This window comes from Vanessa tameamea, chromosome 25, assembly GCF_037043105.1.
Source record: "Vanessa tameamea isolate UH-Manoa-2023 chromosome 25, ilVanTame1 primary haplotype, whole genome shotgun sequence".
Classification (NCBI taxonomy): Eukaryota; Metazoa; Arthropoda; class Insecta; order Lepidoptera; family Nymphalidae; genus Vanessa; species Vanessa tameamea.
This window is the reverse complement of record NC_087333.1, coordinates 2,995,225-3,021,695: the sequence shown is the minus strand read 5'-3', so window position 1 is coordinate 3,021,695 and position 26,471 is coordinate 2,995,225. Positions and strand designations below refer to the sequence as shown.

The window sequence follows — 26,471 nt, the reverse complement described above, 5'->3', positions numbered from 1 at the left end:
CATCGTACAAACATAATTTAAAGTAAATAATCAAAAGTTGGTATTACAATAGCACTAATGATGGGATTTATACAGCTGAGATTGGTATCACCAACTCATTTATTTCAGTTCCAAAGTTTATGAGCGATGGTGATCAAGTACAATCAGTTGACCAATACCGTGTGCCGTCCTATTATAAATAAAAGTTATTATTAATTGACGCCTGCATTTGTAACACAGCGTTGTAATTTTTAGATCTAGTAAAACAAGTTTGTCAATTTTTCGAATCAAAGACTGAACTGATTAATACATTCAAATAAAAACAACAAACAAGCTTAAATTTTGATAATATTAGTATCGATAACGTTCACAACACAAGGTAACTAACATGTACGTGACACAATCAAGCGTCCAATTTCATTCGATTTTCAAACTTGCACAGCAATAACCATTCGCCCAATCAGGAAGCAAATAAAAACTGTCAAAGTGCATTCCACTAGCAACTATGTACCTAGCTTAAATTTAAATTAAACGACGCTTTTAAATCACATAGTAGACAATTTAAATCGAAAATTACTTATAAACTAAATAAAAGGTCGACAAAGTTATGCAAAAGTATTGAACAATGGCTTTTCTTCAACACATTTTTTTAAATCTAAAAAGTGACCTTTCAAAATATGTAAAATATTGAAATTAAAAATTTAAAAAATATATATGTATGTATGTTTTAAATATGTCATTGAAACAGAAAAAAAATACAATTACCATAATAATATTTCTCTTTCTTCGCTTATTCACACAATTTTCAAGTAGGACATTTAGCACTACCCTGTATTGATATGTAAGTCTCGAGCCAGTAAACAGCGCTAGATACGTATAAAGATACAAATATTGCCGATCGGTTACTCTCTCGCTGCGTGACAAAAAAGACAAACCATCAAAACAACAAATACTATACGACCTACGATACTTGTAAGAATTTATTGACGTCTTAAATTTGTAGCATGAATTATTTTTAATTGGGAAGATAAGAAAAAAACAGGAAAGATGAAGGATGCCTTCATTTTCCGGAGATAGGATCTTTGATTTTTGATTAGCGAGTAATTAAATAAAGCGATTTTTGCAGAATTAATGCAGAGTAAACTAGAGTATAAGGGAAATATAAACATTCATCGAATTAAGAGAAGAATCAGCCTTGTTTACACTAATATCATAAATGCTAAAGTAACTCTATCAGTCTGTTACCTTTTTTATGGTAATAATATATATATAAAAAAATCTAATCATGATTCAACCGTTGAGCCGATCACAATGTTTGTGTTAGAAAAAGCTTGACACCTGAATATGGATGGGTGTTTACGGTAAAATACGGGATCTAAAGATAAACATATTTTTGTCACGACAAATCACAGAGTACAACAATCTTATAATAATAAATCGTATTATTTACGGTCCAAGTAACCAAAATACAAAAAAAAAAATGTCAGAAGATGCAGCGTAGTTTTCATGGCAAACAGCGTCTACTGACGGTTTTGCTTGTATAATCAATATAGAATCGAATTTTGACACTTACCTCATCATCAAAGGCGACATTATCCGCCATTCTTGTTAACTAATATTGACAGAAGTTAGATAACTTCTAGATATTACACATACTCATGTTCAGCCGCAATACGTCCATTATTCTGTAACAATAAAAGCAAAATTAACAAAAGTAAAATAACAAACAGTCTTTACAAACTTTGACACCCTTACGACTACGGCCTCTTTCATGTGAAGGTTTGGAACATGACGGCAAAATTTCATCATACATATGCGTTTTCTTCCTTTTACTCATTTGCTAGAATTTTTTACTAAAATTGAGCCCATGAAATCAAAGTAGTGCCCAGGACTGAATCCGGAATCAGATAGACAAGAGTTTCACGATTATTAACAACTGGGTTGTCTTCATATATTACTTCTTTATCTTTATGAAACCACTTTCCTTGATTATTTTGGAATTTCAATAGACGAATTAATTAATTACTACGCTCAAGATTCCAATACATTGGGACAAAGAATTATTTTTTATGTGCAATTTATTGCGATCTATTAAAGACATACATACTGCTAAAATTGTTATTTCATCTACAATCTGCGGTAAATATCAATTGTAGACATTGACCAATCAATAGATCAATCTTGAGCCTGCGGCCCAATAAAGAGATTGATCCGTTGCAAATCAGAAACAGAGAGACCATTACCAATAAAGGTATCTGTCAATCCTTTTTAATCAAGCATTATTTTGATGTCATGTTTTTGTATCATTTGTATATAAAACAAATATATAAATAAAAACAAATAACAAAATAACATATAACATCAAAGTAAGAGACCTGATTTGACCTCCAAATCTTCTCCTCAAAGGGAGAGGAGGCCTTAGCCCAGCAGTGGGAAATTTACAGGCTAATGTAAAAAAATGACAAATGGTTCCCTGGTAACGAGGAACCTTGTGTGGGACGCTACATGCGTTGATACGTTAGCCCGTATCATATCCGAGAAACAATGTTAAGAGCCGGTGCCTTTGCGGAAAAAGCTGAAGCAAAAAAACGATCTAAATATTCGTGTCTTATGTTAAATTACTTTTTGTCCCATTTGGTGTCGAAACACTTGGCCCTTGGAGTAGTGGTGCAAAAAGCTTCATTAAAAGTGTAACACCTCGCCTTATTGCCTCCACTAGTGATAGAAGGGCGGGTTCGTTTTTTGCCAAAGGTTCGGAATTGCGATTCAACGGGGAAATACTTTTAGCATTCTTGCCACCATTCCACGCGGTCTGGATTTGTACAGTATCTATTTTTAATTTCTTAATAACTATAAAGTTGATATAATTAAACTTATCTATATATATATAATATATATATATATACATTTTTTTTTTTTCAAATAATTTACAAGCACCTTTTACGACAGTCATTAATTCACGAATAAATGTTACACGCGACAAAGGTAAAACAAAATAAAGGGCAAAACGAAATGGCTCACGTATACCAAGCAAACCTGAATAAGTCTGGTTCGCGCGGTGTCGTTACAAGAAATTTACCCGATCATCGCTTGGCACCTCCTTTAATAGGTTTACGTGGCATACCGTGTTAACAAAATGGGGTTACATATAATAATATAAGTATACTTTAAACAAAATAGTGTCAAGCTTACACTGTCTGTCTAACGTAGCTGCTTAGATATTCCCAATAACATTTTGGTCATGAATCTAGCTTAAATAATAATTACTGGAACATAAGTGAATATACTTTTTTCTCTCAAAGTCTCGATATATCATTTTGTGTAGGTTTTATCAACGAACGTGTATGGAACTTTGTCCGAGGTTTATATAGATTTTCAAGTCACTTTTCTAACTAGCTTAGTTAGCTTACCATAACGGTGTCGACTAAAACGAAACTGTTTCCAACCTCTCGACTAATGCAATCTTAGAACTGCTCAACTTGACTTTCACCGCAATCAAACTCAACGACACCCGTGTGGAAGTTTACAAAACCGATTCGTAGCATATCTTAATTAATTCCTCTCAAATTAATTAGGAGCGTGACCGATATAGATTCGCCTAATTAAAAACTTTTCTTAAGTTAAGGTGAACATGGGAAAGTTTTAAGCTTTTTCATTATTTCAATCCTATGAACTATACTTTTTTATTTAAAAAGCTACTAAACATCTTTAGTCTAAGATAACCCTCCTCTAAGCTTAAAGCTTGATATATATATTGATTAGATTGAAGGCAACTTTAGCTCAAGTAACAACAATTTTTACCATGTGACTTAAACATCGCTTTGTATATTAATTCGAATACCATTGAGCTGTTGAAATTGAAATTATTACTGTAAAAGTTTTCATAAATGTATTTGGCCATGAAGTTGAAAAATATATCATATGGACATATAGCTGAGGATGATAAAAACGCAGATAAAAACATAGGCTGTTAAGTGATCAACGATGGCTATGGATATTGGCAACATCTGGCGTTGTCAATGTATCGACTGCAAAGCTCTGCCAAACTTTACATGTAACGTAACGTAATGTTTAAATTTTGTGCCTATCACTATTAACTGCGTATTATAATTAAAAAATAAATAAATCAACACCTTAACCTTCGATTCCGCTTAAAGCTCAATCATTGTAAGTACAAAGCGACAAAGATAAAATAAAAGCTCGAAATGCGATCGAGAATTCCAATTTCAAAAAGTTTGATGTCGCAAAATCTTCGTTTTAGACTCCATTTACTTCTTATCATATTTGGCAGCGACCTAGCTTCCAAAGTGGGGAATTTTTGCGCTAAGTTTGCAGAATCGGTTTAATGCACTCCGCTATCTAGAACCGGTAGCTTGAGGCTTGAGAATGAAATATTCGTTCGATTTAGGAAATATTCAATTTAAAAATATTTACGTTCATTTTATTAATGTAATAAATAATAGTCACGACTTAATCAGTACTTCTTACCGATTACATTGATATTAAAATATTAGTTTTTTATATTACATTATTATACAATATATCTTGCAACATTCAATTTATAAATAAAATATCAGTGTAGTTTGACTTATTTTGTATTTGTATTCTAAATGCATTTTTATTTTCAATAATATCATTACTTCTTGTACAATTACAGACATTAGAATTATACAGTAATTGGTAGGGCATTGTGCAAGCCCGTCGGGTTTGGTACCACCCACTCAACAGATATTATATTAATACAAAGTATTTCTGTTTGGTGGTAGAAATTCTTTTTATTTTATTTATTTTATTAATTATTACCATTATTAAATATTAACTAATAAACAAAACTAATATTATTACATAATGTAGGATGCATATAAGACGTGGTTACAGAGTAAGTTGTATCATCTGATGAAAAATACTCCGACTACTAAAAACAATATAAAGTACATCAAACATATTGACAACAGCGACTCGATAAGTCTGAGGAACAAACAAGCTTGTTTCCGCCGTATCATTCGGAACAACTTCTCATGTTGAGAGTTTGTAATGGTCTATTGACGTGAACTAACTTACAATATTAACTTTTGTAGATTTCAAACATTCAAAATATAGGTGTGTATTAGAGAAGAACAAACATTTGTTATAATATGTATATATCTATCTATCGGTCGTGAAGGCGCGTATTTTACGTTATATTCATTATTTTTTAATAAAGTATAAATATATTATATACATATTATATATTTAAAGATATCTATATCTTTATAGAAATATCTTCAATATTTATTTACATAAGAATTATTAACGTGAAGTCCTTAAGTATATACAAATATTAATTAAAAAATATTTACTGTATAAATCTTGACCGCGTGGAACGTTGGCAAGAATGCTAGCAGCATTTCCGCTTTGAATCGCAATTCTGATCCCCTGGGCAATACGTACCAGCTCTCCTGTCAACAGTGGAGGCAATAAGGCGAGGTGTTATACTTTTAATGACGCTTTTTGCACCACTACTCCAAGGTCCAAGTATTTCAACAGCAAAGGGGTTAAAATAGTCATTTGTAATAAGACACAAATATTATTTTGGATCGTTCGTTCGCTTCAGCTTAGCTCCTGGGATTGAGAACCCTTAATATTTCTTACAGTAAAATTTTTTGTTGTGTTTATTCTTAGTCTCACGCATACTAAGGCATCTTAAGCATTACTCACTCAGCTGAGTGAGTACAAGCTCAAAGACCAAAAACGCTCATTGAGCGAAAAAACAAGTCACAATGCGTTTTGGTCACTGCTCACATCCGTGCTATGACTCTTATAAAATCTCCATCACGCATTGTTACAAACGCAAACACCATATAGTGAAATTCGTTTAATGACTATCAGGCGATTCGATCATAACGCATTGTGATATTGAAGGAAACTAATGGCTCAGCTTTACATTCATTTTGATGTTGTAAAGAAACGATTTCATAGTTACTATCCTATTTTATAGTCAAGAATCACGTAATATGGTGAAACTTTGAAATCGACCTAGTTTTTAGAATACCCTAGATCTATTCTTATAATGCAATTTATTTGTGGTCTCAGTTAAATAGTCTTATTCCTATAGTTCTAAAAAACATCGTCAGGAAACGCGAAGGTTTCTTTAAGAGATCATGAGGAAAATATTTAATACACTTATTTTTAGAAAACCTTATTATAAACCCAAGATTGCGACTTCAAGCCCGGGCGAGCACCACTGTTTTCAAGCTTCATTAGTGTTAATATTTCATCTCGTGAAAAACGTAACGAAACATGTACGTGTTTGGTAAAACTCCACCGCGCGTGTAACCTAATCACGTTGGAGCAGCGCAATGAAAACATTTCAAAAGATTTTCTCTAAGAAGGCAGGAGGCTCAGAAGAACGATTCTAACCGTAAATGTTACTTTACTTTTTAAACCAGCCTATAAATATATTTATAAAAAAATATTTATCAAAATATTTTTAAAGTTTTTAAAATAACGATTTTTTTCCCATTATCATGATCCCCTTAAAGCCTAAATAAACGGCAGCGGCTGAGCTATTAGCTTCACTTATCGTGACCAACTTTAACTTCAGGCGTCATTAAATTAGACTTGCTGCAAGTTTTAATGACGCTTCGGTCGATCGCTCCGTCTTAACGAGACGGGAAAATAAAACTTATACAAATATAAAATATTGTAAATATCATATTAAGTATCAATATCACCTCTGTACTATCAATGCTTTCCAAATCTTATTTGCTTTTTTTATACTTTTTATAATTGTGCCGTGTCCTAAATAAACATTTCTTTCTTTCTCTGTCATAATATATAAAACTGTTAATGCATAAATAATGTTTTATATAAGACAAGATGTGGTCAGTATGGATTTAGGATCTGATATTTTTATACAAGCTACTCGCTAGAGATGGATGGATGCATAAATTTAATGAATATAATGGGAACAAATACGTATGTTCAAAGATAATTCACACTTGAAACGTTGTTCTAGGTCTCGACTTAATTTCATGTATATTTTAGATGTTAAGAACTAATTCCTGTTATTCTATGTATGAATTAATATTCCTGTTGATTATTGAAGTAAGCATATATAGTTGGTAATATTAAAGATTTAAGCAAACATTTTACTCGATGGTAGGGCTTTGTGCAAGCTCATCTGGGTAGGTCATCAGATATTCTGCCGCCAAGCGGCAATACTTGGTATTGTAGTGTTCCGGCTTGAAGGCTGAGTGAGCCAGTGACATAACATCTTAGTCCCCAAAATTGGTGGCGCATTGGCGAAGTAAGGGATGGTTAATATTTCTAGCAGCACCAATGTCTATGGGCGATGGTTAACATCAGGTGGCCCATTTTCTGGTCCGCCTACCCATTACATTAAATTTGAGACATTGAGAAATTGAGACGTCAGGCTCGAAGTGCTTTCGACAATTATCGATACAAAATGTAAATTCTTGATCGTTTGCTAAACCGAATGTTTGTCATTTTGACCTTTCCTACAAGCGAAATTGACAATCGCTATGTGACTTTGTATAGGCCCCAATTTTGTACACGACTTATTAGCTTTTATATATAGTATATTTATTACCCGATATTTTAATCTATCTGCGTGATTTGTTCTCAAACACGACTTATTTATATATTTAATTAATTTAAATATATAAAAAACACAAATATATTGACAATATATGTAACTTAATATGTGTGACACAATATTTGTTAACAAAACAAAGAAATAAAAAAATGAATGTATCCCTTTAATATCCCTTAAAATTTATATTTTTTTATATTATAGATGGTAGAAATCAAAGTATTTAATAACACTTTGTACCCAGTGGGTAGGTTTTAGAAGCAAAAAAAGATTTTTGGGAGGGATTTTCCTTAAATTACATAGGTATTTGTTATTATATGGTACAGTATTATTTTTAGTTTATTTCTTTGCTAGTATTATCATAACTACTTATTTATAATAATTTATTAGATGTTCATAGGATATTAAAACAAAATACCTTTATTATTCTTTATTTAAAATTACTTAAAATGTGCTTGAATTTATCTTAAACTACTTACAAAAGAAATACAACTTCCTAAGCTACTTAAACGCTACATTACGCGTAACTTGACTTATACGCTGTAGCGCCTCTACAAATATCGTAACGTGCAATCCGTAGCCTAGCTCGTAGCAAAGGCCGTAGCGACGTTCTACATTTAATTTACCTAATATAATTTGATTGGTTTTTTTTTAAATACACAAATAATTATCATATGCGCCATCCTTATTTAACCATAACTTGTAACTACTCTGGCTATTTTAACTTATTCCTCTGGGGAGATTGCGAGCCGATGAACCAATATATAGCACCCGGTTCACTATATATTCTGTAATATTGTTCATGCGGCTTTGTTTTTGTATATCCTGTTTATATATTACGAATATTTTTATATTCAAGAGATAAAAATCACAATTGAAAAGTCATTTTAATGCGATAATGAAAATAATAACGGTATAAAAATAGAAGAGAGATAATTAATTATTGATAACGTTTTTATCATATAATCAATGGTATCTTGACTCTTCAATCTTGAATCTTTCAATTGGGAATTTCCTTAAAATTTGCATATAGATGGAATGACAACAGTTGAAGAATGATGTTTCACATTGAGCCTCAATTTCGAGAATAATAATTCAGAAATTTTAAAAGAAGGCTGGTTTTAATGAACTTCATAAACTAGGACTACCTTTGACTGTCTCGTTGGTCTAGCGGTCGGGGCTACATAAGGCTGCAGATTCTAAGGTCCTGGGTTCAAATTTCAAAAATTCAGATTTTGTCGATGAAAATTTATTGGATTTTATTGTGATATATAAAATATATGAAAAAACTAAAGTAATTTATATAATTATATCTTAGTAATACTAGAATACTTTATATTTCTTAGTATAAGAGCGAAAGAGATTTGACCTGTATTATTAATGTGGTCGATGTGAGTCTATTAAATCAATGTTGTGTAAAATCTAGCTCTATTTATATTCATATCCCTTATTATTTGCAGTTCACTTTTTATCCTCTATGAAGTAACGTCTGTCGATATAATTTCGTTTTCTTGTAAAATTATGTGATAATATTTTTGAAGATTCAGAAACAATTGGTGTACTTCATACTATTAATTAAGTCTTAAGGCCGCTTTGAATATGTATGATATCTACCTTGCTTTCGATTTTGCGCTCTAACTGTATCTCCTCTACGTACAGATGATTTTAGTTCTACAAAATATCAATGATATCATTGATAAGTATATTAAAAAGCATGGGCCCAAAATTTGGCCCCTGAGATACACCAGAATAAGCTATAAACACAAAACCAAGACGAGACATATAAAGGCGACCATATCGCTAACAAGCGATCTCTTTCAAACAAATGTTAGGCATAGGACTTCACGGAGAAGTGGTTTTAAAGTATATAAGATAGTATTAATTAATCAAAAGTAAAAAAACAGCCTGTAATGTCGCAATACTGGGCTAATGCTTTTTTACATTTTTATAGAATATTTTTATCTTTTTCCGCTTCTACAATATGGGTTGATTATAAATGTCGAAGATTTTTACTCAAAACATGAAGATTTTCTAATCTTGATCTGTGATCTTTTCCTTGATCACTAAACACGAGAAGAATTATAAACACAAAAATGCAAATGTAAATTCAGTAGTGCCCGTATCTGAACTCGCATTTTTATGTTTTAGCCAAAGTCAAAGTCATAAATCTTTATTGAATATAGAAGTGTTTACACTTGCTTATTGATAGTCAAAAATCTACCACCGGTTCGGAATTTAACACCTCGGACCTGAGAAGAACCGGCGAAAGAAACTCAGCGGGATATTTTTTTTTTCCATTTTGCATGTACAATAATAATTATGTTTTAGTTATTTGAAACAGCCTGGAGGCGATCATTTCATTCCCAAGGTGTGCAGTCAATTAAAAAGTAATTAGTATTGTAATATCCTTTAGCACACAAACACTCTTTAACGATTCTTTTGAATTTTATAATTGAATAATTTTGAACGTTTTCTGGGATCCCGTTGTAAAAACGTATACATTGCCCCAAAAAAGATTTACTAACCCTGTGTAATCCGGTACTTGGAGTAACAATGGAGTAAAAATGTTTTATTCTTGTTCCTAGTGTTAATAGAATGTACGTCACAATTTCTGGGAAAATCGTTTATGTTTTTGCGTACATACATAACATTATCAAAAACAAATTGAGAAGCGACAGTCATTATTTTAATTTCTTTAAATTTACCTCTTAGCGAATCTTTTGGGCCCAGGTTATAAATTGCACGAATAGCCCAATAGCCAATTTATTTATATGGGGGCCCCATTGGAGCTTAGAGTCTATTGTCATACCAAGGACTCTCTGTTGATTCTAAAACATCTAATGCTTCCTCGTTTAAAAGTACACTCGTTTTGACACATCTTACATTGGGAGTAGTGAATTTAATACATTTTGTCTTTTTACTATTTAACATTAAATTATTAACACTAAACCAATAGTATCATCAGCAAACAATACTATCTCGAGTTTATCACCTAGGAGATGTGGCAGGTCATTTATATAAACAAGGAAGAGAAATGGTCCAAGAATTGATCCTTGAGGGACCCTCACAGTAACTGGAGACCCGGGAGATCTCTTTCCATTTACATCAACCATCTGAATCCGATTGCTCAGATACGAAATCATAAGACTGAGTGCAGTGTCCCTAATTCCATAATGACGTAGCTTCCTGACCAAAGTTTCGTGTCGCACACAATGAAAGGCCTTAGATAAATCACAAAATATTCCTAAGGCATCCTATGACTCCTCCCAGGCCTTGTAAATATTTTTAACGAGCTCAACACCAGCGTCAGTTGTCGACCCATTGTAAATCCAAATTGTTTCTTGTGTAGCAACTTGTTATTGTTAAAATGTACTAGCATTTGATTTAGTAATAACTTTTCAAAGATCTTGCTAAGAGTTGGTAGTACAGAGATGGGCCTATAGTTGTTGGGGTCTGATGTACTACCTGACTTAAATATTGGTAATACTCTACTATGTTTCATGAGGTCAGAAAACACGCCACTAAGGACACAATTATTAAATATAGTGACAAGGTAGGGTGCGATTACATCAATTATTGAATTGACTACCTTAACGGAGATCCCCACAGATCGGCCGTTTTCTTAATATCTAGTGATCTGAAGGAACTTATTACATCATTTACACTTACTGTATTAAATTTAAAACTAATATTACATTCTTCTGGAATTTAATGAGTTAGTAGTCGAAAATGGAATGTCAGCAAAAATTTTTCAAAAACAATTGCAACATCCCGATCTGAGGAAAATAAAGTCTTATCAATAGATAAGCTAAAGTCGGATATGTTATTTTTGACTCTTCCAGTTTCGCAATTAATAATTTTCCATGTCAATTTAATTTTATCAGGTGCGTCAATATTTTTTTTTTTTTATAGGCAATGATTTAGCTGTATGACATACACGTTTGAATAGTTTAGAGTAGGCACTAACATAACTGATAAATGAAAAAGACCGGTTGTATGAGCCACTGGTCCATATCAACTTTATATAATAAATACATAATATGTATGTACAAAGAAAAATGCATTCGGAAAACCTACCTATATTAAACATAAAAATACTTTTATATACCATCGTGCTATGTAGTACTCGTATATCTAAAACATTATTGGAAATATCTTGAACAACCTCTACGTTCGTAAAAGAGTAAAACGTATAAAATTGCCAGTCTATTTCGAGGCAAGTCGGTCAGCCGTAACGAACCCCTTATATTGCGTATGGGGGGTGGCTTGATGCACTTTTTATATCCGAGTGTTTTTTTGCCGAGTGAAGTTTTTAGTTGATTTTCTCTTTTGCAAATATTCCACTGGTAAAAATATCTAAAAGTTCATATTTGTGTTTTATTGGAAACAGGTTTCTTAAACATTTCTACATTAACATTTAAAGCAAATGATAAGTTAACTTAATTTTATTTTTTAAGAAATTTAAAAATATTTTTCAAATCAATTAAATACTAACAAATAATTTGCAAGTAACTCCTGGACTATTTAACCGAAGTAATTATTTGTAAGTACTCTGCGATAAAGCTTCGTCAATTATGTAACGGTTTAGTTGCCATGAACACACAGATTAAGCATTTGTCAACTGAGTAGATGCTGACGGGGTAAACCAATCATTGAATGTATAACTCAAATATAAACTAATAAATATTTAATTAATAATAATTATATAAGACAACAAATTGTTCGTATAATTAAGATTATTATTATGGAAAACAGAGTGTTAGAACATGTTTATTGTAACCGAAGATTGCAGGTTCAAACCCGGGCGAGCATCATTAAGTTACCATGAGCATCATTTGTCTTTACAACCCATTTTATTGAAAACTTATTTAAGTTATATGTATAGTATATATTTCCTGCCATATGTGAATTCAAAAATCCGCATTGGAGCAGCGTGGTGGCTGCAAGCCTTCTCCCCAAAATAATAGATCTATTCCCAGCAGTGGTAAAATTACAGCCTGTATTTTTTTCAATATTAATGGTTATTATGTAAACTATAATTACCGAACAGAATACAACCCAGAAATACCGATACCACCTAGAATGCATGAGAATAACAAATGTCGCAGATATGATCTGAGAAGGGCTTAAATAGGGCGACCTTCTTGCAAGTCGGCCCTTTATGCGGGTAATAAATGTAACGACTAGGGATTGCAATCCGGAAAAACGGATCCGGTAATCCGGCGGATCCGTCATCATTATACGTCTACCGGATCCGGTACCAATATACCGGATCCAGAGCTAGCAATTTTGGCAAAATGATAGAACTGTTGCATGAGTAGACACTTTAAATGCGCTTAATTGTTAAGAACTCTTTAATTTAGGCTTGATTAAATTACATTGATAATGTACTGCAGAACATACTATCAGAACTGCTTAAAAAACTGCGGTCTTGATACTGAACTGATATTATTGGCATGAGCAAGAGTCATGGTCAAAGTAGGTAAGCTTATGAATTGTTATGAACAGCTGTGCTTCGCACATTAGCTATGATTAGCTATGGTCGATATTTTATATAAAAATAATGAAGAGAAGGCAGATGACCGCCTCGCAACAACGCCAACAACATCAAATGAATCAGATACAGATGATGAAGACACAACGAATGATGATGAACAAGGAGTTACAGTTACAATAACTGACCCTCGTCATCCTTATCTTTCTAAGGCAGAAGTAATTCTTAGATACAATGAGTTTCTTCAATAAGTGCGAAAAGTGGTTGTCTATTATTGTTTTGTTCTAAATTGTCTACTAAAAACGATATGTAACTGCAAACGTATGTGACAGACGAAACAAGTAAAGAATAACGTCTTACTTTTTTGGTTTTTTTTTTTTTGGTTTGTTTGCTTACTTTGGATTACCGCTAAGAACCTAATTAAATTTTTTTAACCGTAAGTTGTTGAAACTAATTTTTTTTATTTATAATACAAACTCATTACTGTGGTAATTGTGCCACTCATTAGACAGATTTATCAAATAGTATTTAACTGAACCGATCGATGGGAATCCGGTCGAATCCGGCCGGACTGAAAATCACGCCGGATTGCAATCCCTAGTAACGACACAAATAACCAAGGGAACACATCTCCAAGTTACCTCAAAAATACTTGTATTATTAATAAATACAATAATAATAGGTCAATTCATCATATCGTCAATATTGTTCAGTAAGTCGGGTAAATTTTTTTTACGAAATTGGTACCCGATGATATGTGGCCACCACCGCCCACAGATATTTGGCCGTAATAAATTTTAATAATTCCTTTAATCTCCAATGTGCCACCAACCTTATGAACTAACTTATTATTTCCCTTGTGCCTTTAGTTACATTGGCTTACTCATCCTTCAAACAATATTTGGTTGTTTTTTAATTGTTGAATAGAATCGGTAGAATATATGATGAGTGGGTGGTACCTACCCAAACGGACTTGCACAAAGCCCTACCACCAAGTGTAAGTTGAGTAGTACTAATGAACGCATGTGAGTGAAGGGCAGGTGTTAAGTATCCTATGTCCTTGTCTGTACTCCTAACTATGTGTACGCAAAATTGCATGATGATCAGCTGTGCAGTTATAATATGAAAGCGTAACAAACTAACAAATAAACAAACAGATTTTCACATTTATAATAGAAATAAGGATTCCCTTTGATACTCCAAATAAATCAATTATTATGTATGCATAAAACTAATAAAATTTTGAATTAGCGATATAAATTAGACACGCCTAACCAACTCACCCAATTTGCAACAAGCTCTTGGACTACATAATATCAGCTGCGGTCTTTATGTTTTGCTCTATAAAGCATGATAAATTACTTACGTATAATAGAGCGTAAGAAACGTCAACGCTCGGCACTGTTCCTATTATAAAATATTTTCCTATATTATATATACGTGCCGAAGCATCAAAAAGTTTTTAGAGAAAACGTGACATTCGAAAGTGTCATAGTTAAGGGAATATCAAAAAAGAGATATTACGAACTTGAACGAATAGACTTACATTTCGGATATCGTAATGTCTCATAATGAGTTGACGCCTAATCCCTTTCGAAACATTACATGGGCTGAAACGTCCCGTGCCAAACACATATATGGCGCTAGTTCTATTTCATCTACCTCTTTTGTAGTTAGTACTAATCTTAAAAAGGCCACTGTTAAAATTTAATGATATTCTATTCATTAGTTTGTGAGTTATTGTACTAAGAGTGACGCTACTTTTGTTATTTTCAAAACAATGGATCAAATACAATTTCGTGTTTTAATATTACACTGCTTCTTGATGAGAAAAAATAGCGTTCAGGCGAAGCAATGCAAACGGTCCGGAGGCTCATCTGATGGAAAGTGACTACCACCGCCCATGGACATCTGCAACACCGGGGTGCTTGCAGGTGCGTTGCCGGCCTTTCAGAAAGAGTACGCTCTTTTCTTGAAGGTTCCTAAGTCGTATCGGTATTTTGATATTTCTGAGCAGTGTTTGACCATGTTTAAACGTAACAAATCGGATTTTTTGCATCGATATGTGACAATGGTTGATACATGGATCCATCATTTCATTCCGGAAACAAAACGATCGTCATCTCAGTGGACAGCAACTAGTGAACCTCGTCCAACGGCCGGAAAACACAACAATCGGTTAGAAAGATTATGGCCTCGATATTTTGGGATGTGCATGATGTAAACATTCATCAACTATCGGAATAAGGGAAATAACATCAAGAGTGAATATTATATAGCGTTACTGGAGCGTCTGAAGGCCAAAATCGCAAAAAAACGGACGCACATAGCGAAGAAAAAAATGTTGTTTCATCAAGACAACGCACCGTGTCACAAGGCAATCAAAACAATGGTAAAACTACATGATTTGAACTTCGAATTGCTCCCATATCTACCATATTCGCCAGATTTGGCTCCCAGCGACTCCTCGCTATTCGGAGACCTAAAAAAAATGCACGCCGGTAAGAAATTTCGCTCGAATAAAGAGGTTATCTCAGCGATAAGGTTAACTAAGGCCTATTTTGAGGCAAAAGATAAATCGTTTTACAAAAGTGGTATTGAAATGTTAGAACGGCACTGGAATTAATGAGTTGTTTTTCATGGAAATAACGTTGATAAACAAAGCTAATTTTGAAAAAAAAAACTTGTTTTCTTTGTCAGGCCCGGGACCTTTCAGCCCATGTGTTATATATATATATATATATATATATATATAATATATATGACAATCTTTTATTCTATATATATACGTGCTATTTGAAAAATTGATAATCGATAGGCAGACGAGAATTGAGAGTAAGATTGTATGAACTCGTCACGTTTACACGCTTTTTGTTAGAAGAGAGAGAAGAGAGATATGAAGTAGAGAGAAAGAGTGAGAAAGCATTATATTTAAGACGTCTTACTTCAATCACGTGTACAGTCCTACAAGCTATGTATTCTATAATAATATGTTTAAAATATGTATATGAATTATCAATCCAAATAATCTATTCGAATTTTACACATACATATTTTTATTATTCCATATTATACTATAGATAAGCCAAGTGGATATAATACGTGCATCTTAACATATGATTGCGGGTTCAAACCCAGGCAAGTACCACTGAATTACTAAGTGCTTAATTCGTGTTTATAATTTAACAACAACAACATTTAGAAAACATAGTAAAGAAACCTGCACAGGTCTTATTAATAAAATTCTGCAACGATACATACGTAGCAGCTTAGTAGAATAAACTTCAAACCTTTTCTTCAAAGGGAGAAGAGGCCTTATCCAAGCAGTGGGAGATTTACATGCTGGTTCTTCCCTTTTTATAAATATATATTCAAAAATATCGTCTAAATTGCAAAAATATTCATAATGCAAAATAATTTATAAGTTAATGTAACCCCTACCAAACATGTTTGTGTAATATAACTACCCGCAACATTTTATTTTACTGTATATAATTCATAAGGTACTTTTAAATGTACCCTCAAGCAAAATTATTGTAATTTCTTATTATAAGTGAACTTTTGTGTTCTTTATGAGAAATAAATGTCTTTAAACCGAAACCGAACGCATTTCTGCAAATAGCTCATAATATTAATAAGGTATTTACTTTGATAAAAAAAAATTAGGGGAATAATATGACTATAAAAAGATCACGTGCAGAAAAGTATGGAACAAGAAGTAACCAATTATTTCTCATAAAATAAGCTGACAACTAATAAATTTCAATATAACACAAATATAATGATGATCAGAAGATTACCACCTTATAAAACTTAAATGCTAACCGATATTATGCATGTGTGTCTGTCCACGCACATACAAACTATTGGAATGCGATACATAATAAATTACACACACAACACTACGAATGTAACGACGTCATTTGTCAGTCAATTTAAGCCCACACACTTACAACGCTTTACGTCGCAACATACCATACATTCCTGTTTCCCGCAATCACACATACATACATATAATTGACAGCAGGTTATTTGCTAGTTTGGTTAATCGATAATTGAATAAAATATTCCGTTAAAAGTATGAACTTTCATTAATTTTCCACTGCGCTGTTTTATGTTAATGTTTGTTTCGCTGTTGCTTTGTTACCGGAGCCCGTGATTTTATTTAATCATGAAATTAGCTGGACACTGTCGCGAGCAAATTTAAATCTTGTGTCGCTATAATAGAATACCTTTTCATTCTTTTTACGTACCGCCTCTCGTATTTGAGGTTTAATAATTAATAATTCGTTTTCAACGTTCCAAAATTCTTATTGTAGGCACAATGACGTTGGTTATGACCTTTGAGTACATTTTGGTGGCTGAAGCGTTCTAATTACAAAAAAATGGTATTTATTGATTGACTAAATATATGCGATGACATTGTTCGAGAATTTTTATAACTAAATAAGTAAAAAATCCTTGATCTTATTTTTGTGACTAATTCAATAAATTGTTGTGTGTGTCAACTACGTCGCCATTGTGGCTGGTATCAAATCCCACTGTTATCCATTAACTATACGCTCTTTTGATAGTAATAATATCCCCAGACTGAATTTCACTTATGACCAATTTCAATTACTAACAAACAGCGCAGGAGATACTTTAGTTTAAGAGTGTATGCAAACACCGGTGCACTCTCAGCCCGGCAAGAGTTTGGGAAGTTTCAACGGCTTTACGCGCTGAGTCACGAGGACGAAGAACTTATTTTATATATTAAATGTACACGTAATATGATTTGTATTTATTTACCAAATCAGTTTCACGTTGTGATGGCTTTTAGCCGCGGCGCTGTTTTGACGAGCCACCGGAACTATTAGATATGGATACAAAACTTCACATGCAAGGTTTATAATTCTCTGAAATTTGAACAGAAAACTTTATTGAAAACATAATTTTGAACACATATGTATATGCGCCTATGGAAAAGAGTAACATACTGAAGTAAACTTCAAATTACTTAATCCCTTTCGGATTTGTCATGTAGTAGTTAAATTTAGCTAAGTACAGTCCATTCATCTGATATTCAACCGCCAAACAGCAATTCTTAGTATTGATATGTTCCAGTTTGAAGGGTTAGTGAGCCAGTCTGACTATAGGCATACGGGACATAACATGTTACTTCCTAGTGTTGGTGGCGTTTTATGTATGACGTAAGAAATGATTTAATGGATTGACTTCAACTATCATCAAATGGCCAATTTCGCCGTCCATCTAATATTTACATAAAAAAAGACTTTAAAATGTAACATGATTAGTATTCAAGCTATATATGTATATATTTTCGCTGTATACATATATTTTTAAGTAAACGAATATCTACAGATATGACGTCATCCATGCCTTCGGTCTATTACTTTGAATGAGTTTTTTGTTTTTTCTGCGGATATTTTTATTTCCAGCCAACAACACAATCGAAACAAGATTACAATTTTAATTGCCGTCTGTTTTTATTTTATTTTTACATTTTCGCGACTTCTTTACTGACCCACATTTTGTGTTGCCAGTTGTCTTCCATTATATAATTGCTTATATATATTTTTACAAACTTTTGTTTGACATCACTTGGTAGCATTTTGCGAATCAAATGAAGTTGAATATTTAGATAGACCAGAAAAAAATATTGTAATAAACACAAATTAAATATATATATATACATACATACATATATACAAAATTTCAATGCAATTCGCATTGGAGTAGCGTGTGTCTTGAACTTCTCCTCAAAAAGGGGGAGGATTATATATTAATATAATAAATACATAAGTTATAATTATTTGATAATTTTATTTACGAAAATCTACTTATGCGATTCATATGGATTATTATATGTAGTAGAAAAAATAACATAAACATTAAAAATATTTGAAATAAACGCGTGATAAAATGTGCCGTATTTGCTCTACAATATATGAAAATATAAACAAAATTAAATATACAAAAAGTTTACAGTGTACGGCGAAAGATTGATAAGCAAAAGTTTATATATGATTGCTTAAAAAATATTCCGAGATAAAGTGAGATCATTTAATTTAACCGTACGAAGGGGCAGGCAGCTCGTAAAAATACAAGCTTACAGAATCAAGTTCGCGGTACTAATGCCTGTATATATTGATTTCCTTTAAATATTATTATGCGTGGCATTTAATGCTTATAAATAATTATGTATGAGGATTTAATTATGTATTATACATACAAGCCTAACGTATATATATTACGCCCTTATTATTTAAATTACTCAAACTTTACTTTACACTATAACACTATAATTTTCGACGTTAGGATTTTAATTATAATAAAAAAACCCCTTACAATTTATAATATTTATTAGTTAACACTTCTTTCTCGTTTGTGTCCAGTCAAACGAATGTCTGGTTGTCCGACTCTAATTATAAGCTTAATTTCTAGTCAAAATAAAAACCGTAATATTAATCAAAATAAATATTTAAATCTAAACGGAAAGAATCAATTGAAATACTAAAATATTTTAAGGATATAGTTTGTGATTTATTAAAGTATCGTATATTTCCGCAATGTATTTAAATCTAAATAACTAAAGTCGGTAACAATATGTAACGAAGTAATAATTAATTCCGGATTTGAGTATACGGCTAACGTCTCAACCAATTTTCACAAAAAAAATGTTATTTGAATATAAATGTAATACAATTTTAATTTTAATTTGTAATTTCTGCCTCGCACAACCACTCTGTGGAACCAGCTTTCGCCGGCGGTTTTTCCGAACCGATACGACTTGGGAACCTTCAAGAAAAACCTTCAAGAAAAGCCGGCAACGCACCTGCAACCCCCCTGGTGTTGCAGATCTCCATGGGCGGTGGTAATCACTTTCCATCAGGTGAGCCTCCTGCTCGTTTGACACCTCTAACATAAAAAAAAATGCGACTATTACTTAAGAATAAATACTACCCACTTAGGTAGTATACTTATACTACCTAACAATAATAAGAATACTAGCTAATAATAATATGTTATGTAAAACTTGAACTTTAAGATGGTAGGCCCGTAAGCCCGCTGAGGTAAGTCCCACATATTTTTTACCGCCTAGTAGCAACACTTACCATTGTCTTCGGGTTTTAAGGATGAGTGAGTCAGTGTAACTACAGGCAATGGAATACAGCATATTGGGTGTGACATAAAGGATGGGATTAACATTTGATATACCAGCAATATTTATAGGCAATGCTGGCCACTTAACTTCACTGCATTTTCTAGTACTAATCTTATACGAAAACTAAAAAACATATAACTAAGAATCTAGGAAAACCTACTTGCAAGCTACCTCTTTGGTACTTTTAAGTTTTCACTCGTTTCTAAGCACTTTAAAGTCATTTCGTTTCTTCGTATAATCCGAAAACAATAGAACTCGACCTTTATACACAGACGGATGCTATTGTTAACTTCTGACTTTTACGGAGGTCACTTGGCGCTTGCAGAAGCCTTTATCACTTAACGGTATGTATTTTGAATAACAAAATATTTCAAGTTCATTTTTTACATTTTACTTTCACTAAAGCTGTTGTAGGTGTAATTCGAAATTCAAATTACGCGAATTAACATTATCTTTATTTCTAAATTATATAACACCTCTTTTTTACTGTACATTTCCATATTGCGGTCAGTCATTTTAATGGAATCGATTTTTTTTAATTATTGGAATAAGTGTTATCATATTTATATTATATCTATTATAATACAATAAGACTATTTATAAGTCAAAGATATACCTTTAGGAAATTCAATAAACTATTGTGTATATAAACCATTCGGAACAGATGATAACACTATGAATTACACTAGAAGAGACGAAACGCAATGATTCAAATCAAATCAAATTCCTTCATTCAATGAGATATTATGATTCAAAAGTGCTATTAACCTACTCGAATAAAAAATACTTTCACTTTTGACTCAACATAACAAAGTAATAGTCAGGAGGCGATCAGTTCAGTCCCAAAGTACTTACCCCCCAATCAACCACAAACTCGCTAATTGTATAATAACCTTTTGCATACAATAGACACATTTTAAATGCTTTCTGGGATCCTTTGTAAAACATTATATACCCTAGAAAGTAATTACTGGCTCTATGCATTCGAGTAACAGGAGCAATTAGTTTGTATTTGAATTTTTAGATCGCTGAAATATATATTATAATGTAAGAAAGTTTAAGGGCGTATTACTCTCAGGCGAAGTCAAAAGAAACAGTCACTAAATACATTTGTCCCTTGTTTAATTTTCATCTCCTTTACTTCAAAGAGGTATCTGAACATAAAACACAAATTAAACAATAGTAGCCTCTATTGTATGGTTGACAAGTTCCAAAAACCTTTGTAATATTTCTAAAGGTTTCATACAAAAGCATTTACGGCTTTAAACATTTTAATTTATAATTATCCAATGCCGCGGCGTTCTAAGAAATGTACAGTGCGCCTTTAAAGTGAGTACTTTATGCACATAACCATATTGTGTATAATTTTTTGTCTTCGGTCTACCTCGTTGATATAGTGGCTAGTTTATAAGGGTCAAAAAAAGGAGTTGTCAAGGCTCTAGGTTCAAATTTTATGTTGAACTCATAAAAATGTTACTGAGTTTTTTCTGTCAAGAAATTTTCAAAACAACCCGAGGCTTAAAAAGTTTCCATGTTTACTTGTGCCTCAGGACAGATGATGGACAATTATGCCCGCAACTCTAGGAGGAAATATTTTACTTTTTGCACAACCAACTAAGTTGAATCTTACAATTTATCTACAGGCATTGTTGGTATTGATGTCAAGATTTCTGACGATCTATGAACAACATTAAATGGGTGAGGCGATAATCTTTTCGAGTTAACCCTTACATTATCATAAAGGCGTATGTCAGATACTGGCTCTATAATAAAAAAAAAACAACAAAGCCTCAAGTATATATACGTAATCATTATATATTCTTGCTCATTTTTCATTTAAATTTTCAGGGTAACTGTACTTTAGGTACAAGCAGTATACATAAGTATACATAGTAAACAAGGACGTGAGTTATGACGTATGGCCAACATGAAATACAGGCAAATATCTTTATCTAGACACTAGCTTTAGATATCTAGATTCAAGCAAGCACAACTATGTAAGAACCCCACTTCTTAGTTAATCTACTGATCATCAATAATTTGTATTATTGCGTACTAAACTTGACATTTGAGTGAGCCAGAACATAACAACCTATGTTGAATTACTTTTGTAGGGAATTGTATATGTATTATTTTTAGCACCAATTTCTACGGATGGTGTTAAGTGGTCTATCTTTCTGCCTTTAGTAAAATATACATGTTAATAATACTTGTTTTGTTGCTCCTATAAGCCCAAACTTAATACGAAATTTGATTTAAAATATATTTGATTTCAGAAAAGAACGTCGTAAAACCTAAAAGATAACCTCTCACTCAAACAATGCGTAATTTTTGGAAATGTATTCAATGAAGAGCGATGACCAAATATCAAGGAACTAGAGTATCAAGCTAGAAGAAAAGTAAAAGAGGTCAAATAATTTAAGGAATGAAGATTTAAAATGATAAGATAGACAAAACTATGGATATGGGAGACTTGAACTTTTCAAAGATGAAATGAAATGGACTTAGCAAAACTTATTTGCAAACTCGTTACTCAATAAGGAAAGTACTAGAGCACCAGAAGACATCGAGAGATGCTGCAATTATAAGGATTTCTTTTCGAAGCGCATTATCGACTCTCAAGGTCACATTTTTTGTGAAAGGCCACTTCTACGTCATTTCTCTTACCAAGTTACACAGAGCCAACAGTACGTTAATATTTAACATGGTAAATCTCGGGTCGACCATTAATATTGCAATGTTGACTTTGATATGAATAAATTATGAAGTCTTGGAACTTTATGTTCTTTCCTATTTCATGAACAATGTACACGATATTTTTAGGAGTCCAGCCTAAAAATAATAATAATTGTATAAATTTTGTGTAGTGTACATTAGCAATCCTTTTTTTAAAGGATGCAGAGATACCTCTCGTCTCGTCTCGGCGTTTTGCAACGTCGGGGTAGATAAAACCCAAACACCCTCGATGTAAGAGGTGGTTACTATTTCCAACAGAGCTAATGTATATAGGCGGTGCTGACCACTTACCACTCGGTGTACCCCAGTCTTTACCTATATATATTTATTATTTTTTTAAACTTATTTTGTTTGGTACATAATTATTAATATTCCTAAAGCATTTGTAAGTTACGACGACACCCAAATATGTAGAGATTGAACCTGTAACTTTTTATCGCAATCGGCACATACGACCTTTATGTCAAAGATCTACTGAATCGTCTAATAAATATTATATAAATATTCTATATGAATTAATATTATCTGCTCATATAACGCTAGAGTAAAGAAACATGCTATGAATCTAAATTGAAAAACTTATCAATTCAGATGTTTTCCTTTGAATTTATGTTACGCAATATAACGATATTTTAGTTAATTATGAAAATATTTTTACAATTTATTTATATTTCATTCAAAACACCAGGCATGCATAACTCTAGACATGCATAACAAAAACAACAATATGGTTAACAACTGTCATTATTGTTACACTGTGTTTCAGCTATTAACTCCCGACTAAACACACGCGTACAATACAAATATGCTTTGTTTTAAAAAAAACGTACAGAAATAAATGATACAATATTGAACTAGCATTTCAAATTTAAATAAATCGAGTTTACAATTTTTTGACAAAGATAAAATAAATAATAAAAATGGATAGAGTTTAATAAATTATATAAGTATGTGTAGTTTTGTTTTGCAGTGCACCAGGGCCCCGGAGCTCAGGGGGCCCTCTACTAACAGGACGTATAGATTTAGCCTACTATTGATAAGTTCTAATCACTGTATCTTGTATCCTATTCTTATTCCTATCTGTAATTTTGAGGCGCAATATAAGTTATAAAGGGGGAGAGGGCCCGATTCTTTTTTTATACGTCGGGGGCCTTATCCACCTAGCTACGCCACTGAGTTCACATACAATGTAGCTTATATATAATCGACATCTGCAACACCAGGCTCGCAGGTGCGTTGCTGGCCTTTGAGGAATGAGTAGGCTCTTTTCTTGAAGGTTCCTAAGTTGTATCGGTTGAGAAAAACCGCCAGTTGGTTCCGCAGAGAGATTGAGCGAGGCAGAAGATACCTTAAAAATCGAGCTCTTGTTTTTTTCCGAACATTAGGTATAAAACTGGAATATTTTTTTATTATCGGTCCCGAAAATTTAACCAATGGCCTCGAGATCTGTAAGACTTATAAACTAACCATTAAACAATGGTTACAACAGTTATATAAGGTCTTCTTTAATATTTGTTACGAAAAGACTTCTCAAGGTTTAGTATTTTCGGCGAAAAGTTAAAAATTCATAGGCAGACCGCATTCAATAACAAATACACATACATTTCATTTTAGTTTTAATTACATCATGTTGATTGAAGATTCGAAGTGCTTCTAGAAGTATTATTTAAAAAAAAAATTTAAATTTTCATTTCATTTGAAATTTAAAAATTATATTGAAACAATGAGAAATAGTAAAACATTGCATAATTCATTTTACAAAAATTAATATATAAATCAGTTATAAATATTCTCGGGTATTTGTGCACAACGAAGTACGAATAAATAAAAAATAACAAATGGTTATAAGAACCATTATTACACGTTTTGTATGAAATATCGCGTCGTTTAAAGAAGGGTATTAAAATTAATGATGTTGTATAAAGTTAAACCCTATCAATATATGTATTGGTATATATTTGATTATTAAAATGGCTATTTGTATATTTGCCACATAAGACGTTCTGGACCTATGCAATCTAAAAACAGCGGTATTTGTACAATGAAGATTATTAATTCCTTTAGTTAGTAATAGTTATAGTATCCCATGAGTAAAGCATTGTAAGGAGAAATTAAAATACCTACTGAGCCAGGTCTGAGAACACGTATTGGTAATAAGAAGCTACGTTTTTGGATTAAATGAAATAAATAAATTATATATTATTAGAATCAATTAAAAATAAGTATAATCTCATTGCACATATTATCTTGTTAATGCGACAAGTAAATTATTATTATAATAATTATTAAATAAAAAAAAAGTAAAGTAACGGCTAAGTGAGTAAGTAAGTTGTTAATGTCCGTAGGCTTTTTCTTGGTTTGAGGCTTATTCCAACATGCTGCTTGGTGGATACACATGTAGCAAAATTTTATTGAAATTAGACACATGTAGGTTTCCTCAAGATGTTTTTCTTCACCGCCGAGCACGATATGAATTATAAAAATAAAATAAGCACATGAAAATTCAGAGTCCCAGGCCCGGGTTCGAACCCGCAATCATCGGTTAAGATGCACTTGTCTAACCATTGGGCCATCTCGACTCTGTAGAAAATTAATTAATAATTGTTTTAACTCAATCCGATGGGACTATATATTGTTTTCTGGAATAAAGGATACGTTTATTCGCAGAGAATTATTATTTTCAAAGAAATGGAGGCACATATTTAGTTATTTGGGTCGTGTAGATATTATTACAAAACTAAGCTAAGCATAAATACTAAAGTATCTACGAGCCGCTTCAAGGTTTTAGTATAAGTGAGTATATATATAATGATACAGCAGAAAATTATACAAAATAATAACAAAATCGACAGTAAAAAAAGCAACAATTAAATATAAAACATGTTTATACATCACATGATACGCTGTGTTCAAATCCCAGATTGGGCCGATAAAATGCTATCACATTTTTCTGTCGAAAAAATCTCTATAATAGCCCGGAGTCTAAGCGTGTAAAATCTCGTGCCTCAGAAAACACGTCAAGCGTGCTCCTGCACCTGAACACTTTACGGTCGTAACGGATTTGCCATCTAATATTATGAGAGTGAGGGAATAGAAACTGCATCTGTATTTGCGCACACACTTGTGTACTATATGTCCGTGAGTGATATCGTGAGGAAACCTGCATGTGTCTAATTTCAACGACATTGTGCCACATGTGTATTCCACCAACCCGCATTGAAACCCGCAGCGTGGTGGAATATGCTCCAAACCTTCTCCTCGAAGGGAGAGGAGGCTTTGGCCAGCAGTGGGAAATTTACAGGCTGCTAATGTTGTGTACTGTATGTCCTGCGTAGTTGGATATTGGTCAGGTCGACATTATCCGTTAAAGCTGGCTTCAAATGTTTTTTTTTATTTCACGTTTTGAGTCTTACCTAATACGTATTGCTGTCTTGTTGTTTGAGTTTTTGGTTGCCTGGAAAATATTAAGACGATTTTTTGACGATTGTGTCCCAATTATT

The 26,471-nt window shown here is 32.5% G+C and overlaps 2 protein-coding genes across 3 annotated transcripts in view; one reads left to right on the top strand and one right to left on the bottom strand.

The window, feature by feature from the left end:
- The window catches only part of LOC113403513 (zinc finger protein 93-like), a 122,954-nt gene that overhangs the window by 61,226 nt on the left and 35,257 nt on the right, over nucleotides 1-26,471 (top strand). The window lies entirely within an intron of this gene.
- LOC113403500 (inactive dipeptidyl peptidase 10) overlaps nucleotides 1-26,471 on the bottom strand; it is a 196,724-nt gene that overhangs the window by 154,823 nt on the left and 15,430 nt on the right. For both annotated transcript variants that reach the window (XM_026644076.2, XM_026644075.2), the window contains exon 2: nucleotides 1,553-1,664. In XM_026644076.2, coding sequence (XP_026499861.1) covers nucleotides 1,553-1,582 — 30 coding nt within the window. In that variant the 5' untranslated portion in view covers nucleotides 1,583-1,664. The remainder of the gene's footprint in view (nucleotides 1-1,552; nucleotides 1,665-26,471) is intronic.